At 48.4% G+C, this 4,701-nt stretch overlaps 1 protein-coding gene across 1 annotated transcript; it reads right to left on the bottom strand.

Annotated features, from left to right (window-relative positions):
• Window positions 1-511: 511 nt before the first annotated feature.
• On the bottom strand, window positions 512-4,487 carry slitrk1 (SLIT and NTRK like family member 1). The gene is made up of 2 exons (XM_008428077.2): window positions 3,737-4,487; window positions 512-3,576 (listed from the first exon to the last, which is right to left on the bottom strand). Exon 2 carries the CDS (start codon window positions 3,374-3,376, stop codon window positions 1,265-1,267), a length of 2,112 nt encoding a protein of 703 aa, XP_008426299.1. The 5' UTR covers window positions 3,377-3,576; window positions 3,737-4,487; the 3' UTR covers window positions 512-1,264.
• Window positions 4,488-4,701: the final 214 nt, after the last annotated feature.

Below are 4,701 nucleotides of genomic sequence, written 5' to 3'. Positions count from 1 at the left end.
ATATTTTTATATGGCATTAAAAAAATCTAAATAAATGTACTAAAAAAATAAGCATATAACAATTATTTGAATGTGTCAGAAAATAAAAATGTGACATTTAAAATGCAACATTAAAAGTTAAAATAGACATATTTTAAAATGTATATTAATATTTATGCAATGTTGTGTACATAAAATAATTGTATTGGAATTTAATGAACTATTTATTTGGGGAATTGTGGCACTTTTGGACCTCTATACCTGCAAACTTGTGGGGATTTAAATCAGAAACCACCTAGCAGAGCCGGTCCAAGTTCGTATGACTGATAAATTGATCAATGATTTAAGATGATTACATAAATTACCATTTTAAATTTGAAAGAATTTTAAATCAGTTTAACTTTAGGAACTGTATTTAGTATAAATTTTAAATTACTCTGATTGTTCTCATATATATATATAACATGGGGAGTCAAGCAGTCTTTGGTTCTGGAGGCCCTCAGCAGCTGCTCAGTTTGCTTATGCTTGGGACTGGCTTTGCCACTTGGCATACAGTGTGAATAATCTCAAATATTAACTGATAATCAACTGATAAGTAACAGAAATGGCAGTAATAAAACCGAACATGCACAGACAGCTTCACTTTGATCACTCCTTCCCCCAGGTGTTGTTTGTCTTTTTGTCCCTTTCAGCTCAGAACAAGTTTTAAAACAACAAATACAAATCCTAACTGCAGGTTCACAAAAAATAGAGAAATGGCACTTTGTAATAGTCATATATATTTCTTAATATCTATATATATAGCCATTGTGTTGGTATATAACATGAGAGAGGGGGGGGGGTCGAGTTTGCCTCCTGGTTGGTGGTTATGGTTCCTCGGCTGCCGTGTGTCTTGTTGAAACCATGCGGAAATATCATCATGCATTTTTATGATACATCAGTCTGGGTATTTACATGTACATTCATGCGTTCGTGCACCATTCCCCAGGTCGTTCCTTTCTCTTTTCTCATACATACACACACCCTCCCTGGCTCCTTTTCCTCCCTCTCTCCCTCTTTTTTTTCTCCTGTCTCCAGATCCATAGTCCGATTGCGGCAGAGAGGAGGAGGAGGGAGGAAGGAGTGGAGGGTGTAAGCCAGAGGGGCTTGGCATATACATATATTACAGAGTAGGGGCTTGTGCAGCTTTCAGGCTGACTTGTATGTTCATAAGCAAGTGTCTGTCCCCAATCCTAAACAGATTTTTGTAGTTTTTGTCTACTGTTTGTAATCCAGTCTGTTTTTTTTATGCATCGTCCACAGCTGAGAGGTGTGTGCTGCAGTCGAAACCCCGGTGGGCACCTCCATCCGCGTGATATGGCCCACTGTGCCAGTAGGACGAGTCGCACACCGTCTGTAAGGAGTTGATCTCCGACGCAGACGAGTTGCCGTCCCGCCGCTTTGACCGCTTCCGGTTCCGCAGGATGAACACGAGCATCCCCACCACCGTGAAGGCGGATGTGACGAACACGAGTAGCAGCCCGGGCACAAGCACCGAAATGGACACCCGGTTGGGCTCCAAGTACGAATTTGAGCGCGTGCCACCAGAGTCCTGGGCATAGCTTCCATTCTTGGATACTGGAGCGGGTGCGTCTCCGTCACCCACCTTGGGGCACATGAGGTCATTACGCACATAGCGGAAGTCCCGTTTCCAGAACTCCTCTGGCGACTCGCACTTGAGATCACTCACAATCACGTCGGCCCCGAGCTTCTCGGTCCACTGCTTGAAGGGCACAATATTGCATGAGCAATCCCATGGGTTCCCATGCAGGTCAATCTGGATGATGGAGTTGAGCTGGTCCAACACGCCAGTCACAGGGAGATAGGGGAAATAATTATTATGGAGGCTGATTTTGGACAAAGAAATCCCAAGGAAAGCATCCACAGGGAGAGCCTTCAGCAGGTTGTTGTTCAGGAACAGAACCCTCAGGTTCGGCATGGGACTGAACGCGCCCGCCACTATCAGCTGGATGTCGTTGTATTCCAAACTGAGATATTCCAGATTCACGAGGCCCACAAACATCTCCGCCATCAGCGTATCCACGTAGTTCTTATCCATGTACAGCCACCGGAGCTCGCTCTGGTTCTGGAACGTGCCATTGTCAACAACCTTGATGTTGTTCCCACCAAGATCCAGCAGGTTGAGGCTGGAATAGCCGAGCAGCTGGTTCCTCTTCACGGCATGGATGTTGTTGTCTCTCATGTTCAGCTCATGGGCGGCCAGAGGTTTTGGCTTGAGGCCGGCCAGGCTCTCGATCTTTTTGCCCTCGCAGTTGACTCCCAGCCCCTGTCTGGAGCCCACCAGCTTGCAGCTGCATGGCTGTGGGCACGTCACGTTGCGCAGCTGCTCTCCGCCGCCGTCCCCGTTCACATCTGCCCCAGCCATCACTGGAGTGGGCTTTATTTTTAGCTGATAGTTCTCACGTGACTTGGAGTGGCTCTTGGAGCCATTTGCTCCAGGCGTCGGGGGCCCTCCTCCACCATTCCTGCTGGGCTTGTAAGGCGTGGGGCGAGAGGTTTCCTCCTGAGTGGGAGGGGCGGCCAGGCTGCTATCTCCACCCCCACTCTGTGATGGACACAGCTCTGCCTCCGAGGTCTCGTTCAGGTCATTGCCCTGCAGCCTGGTGGGGGCCTCACAGACCACCCTCCCAATGAGGGCGTTGCGCGGTATGTTCTCCAGCCACTCCTTTAGGGACAGTAGCTCACAGTTACAGTCCCACGGGTTGTCCTCTAGCAGTACTTCTGCGATACCGGGTATTTGCTCGAGAATCCCCTCATAAGGCAACGTCTTGATCCGATTCCCCCTCAGATCAAGATGCGTGATGGGCACGTGCTGGAACACGTTTATAGGTAGTGCACTGATGAGGTTGTCATTCAGTATCAACACCTCCAGTTTGTTTAGGTCCCTGAAAACAGCCGGGTCGATGTCCCTCAGCAAATTAAAGTCCGCCTGGAGGTACTCCAAGTCATCCAAGCCCAGGAAGGTGCTTTTCTTGAACGACCGCATCTTGTTGTTGCTGATGTGGAGCCTCTTGACCAACTGCAGTCCCAGGAAGGCACCGGGCACGATGTCATGCAGGCCGTTGTTCTCCAGATGCAGGCTCACGGCATTGTAGAAGTTGGCGAACTCATTGGGGAAGAGCCTGGACAAAGAGTTGCCGTGCAGCAGCAGGTGGTAGAAGTGAGAGCTGGGGCCGGTCAGGTGCCGCAGCGTGTTGAAGTGCCGTTTCTCGCAGTCGACATGCAGGTCGCCCTCCACCTCGCTGCAGGAGCAGATCTTCTCCTTGCAAACCTCCCTGGTGACATTTCCGCTGGCAACGCAGAGAGCCGCATTCAGCAGGATGATCCAGAGCAGCATTTTTTCCCCCTCCGTTTTTTTTTTCTTCCTCTCAGCGCGAACGATTCATTCCCGCCTTTCAAGACATGTAGGAGCTGCGAATCTAGTCTGCATCAGCGAGAGGTGGCGGTGGAGGAGGAGGGGGGGGGGGATGGAGACGGAGACATTTAGGAAGGAGATGAGGAGCACATCCAGGCTGCGTCCAGACGTCCAGTTTGACTCTGGAATAATAATAATTCAAAATAAATAAATAAAAAAATTGTCTCCCTTCACGTCGAGTGAATCCTCCAATCGAAACAAGCAGCAGGCAAAAGCAGCAGTCTCCAGCACATCATATATGTAATCTATTTATTTATTTATCTTGCCTCCTTTCACACTGACCTTGGCGTGCTGATGGAAAGCTGAAGAAATCTCCCGGAGTCGTGCGGCGCGCTGCGGCGTCGGGATCTGTCCTTTCCCCCCCTCTCTCTCCGCTTTCCTCTCTTTCTCCTCCCCCCCTCTGGTGCTGAATTCACAGCCTGCGCAGCTGATCCGAAACACCCGCATCCCCCTTTCACATCCCTTACACTTCGTCAAACGTTTTTTTCCCCCCCTATTCTTTATGTTTTAGCTTTTCCCTCCCCAACCCCGTTTTTTTTTTTTTTTTGTCACAATAAGGCGAGCGCAAAGGCTGTGCTCATCCCCACAGCGTGCCACTCTGAGAAAGATTTGACACCCTCTACTGATCTGTGGTGGCAAAAATCCTGACGGAGGGAAGGAAGGCGGGGGAGGGGGGTGGAAGCAATCCACTGGAATAGAAAAAAAAAGGAGGGGAGCGGAGGTGAGGTGAGAAAAAGTCTTTTACAGCTTCTGATGTTTAAATCTTCTCATTTGAAGCTCCAGAACTGTCTTAGTCCGCATCGTCCAAAGCGCTGCAGAGTTTTCCGTTTCAGAAAGCCCCCCCAAAAAATGTAAATAAACGTTCCAAACTGTTTCCAGTCTCCCTTTTTCCCTCCTCATTGCAGTTTTTCCATTTACTTCCACGGCTCTAACTCCTCTCCGATTGGGAAAACACTGTTGAATGCGGTAAAGCAAACCGTCCGCTATAGGCATGCCTCAGACCAGCTGAGAGAGCGAGAGAGAGAGAGGAGAGAGAGAGAGATGAGAGGGAGAGAGTGAGAGAGAAAGAAAACAAAAGATGCGTCAGTGTGGCTCCCTGTATGCGCATGTGTGCATGACGTTTCTTCTTTTTTTTTTATTACTTTTTAGTCTTTCCCAGATAAGAAAAAAAAAATGTTTTGTTCTTTTTTTGTTTAGTTGAGTTTTTTTTGTTGCAAAAACTGCACAGAAAATGGGATGGAGGGGGA

This window comes from Poecilia reticulata, linkage group LG2 (assembly GCF_000633615.1).
Source record: "Poecilia reticulata strain Guanapo linkage group LG2, Guppy_female_1.0+MT, whole genome shotgun sequence".
NCBI lineage: Eukaryota > Metazoa > Chordata > Actinopteri > Cyprinodontiformes > Poeciliidae > Poecilia > Poecilia reticulata.
The sequence above is the reverse complement of the archived record's forward strand: the minus strand, read 5'-3'. Positions and strand labels throughout refer to the sequence as shown.

Coding starts and splice junctions, on each gene's coding strand:
- slitrk1 (XM_008428077.2), bottom strand. CDS start 3,376: ATGCTGCTCTGGATCATCCTGCTGAATGCGGCTCTCTGCGTTGCCAGC.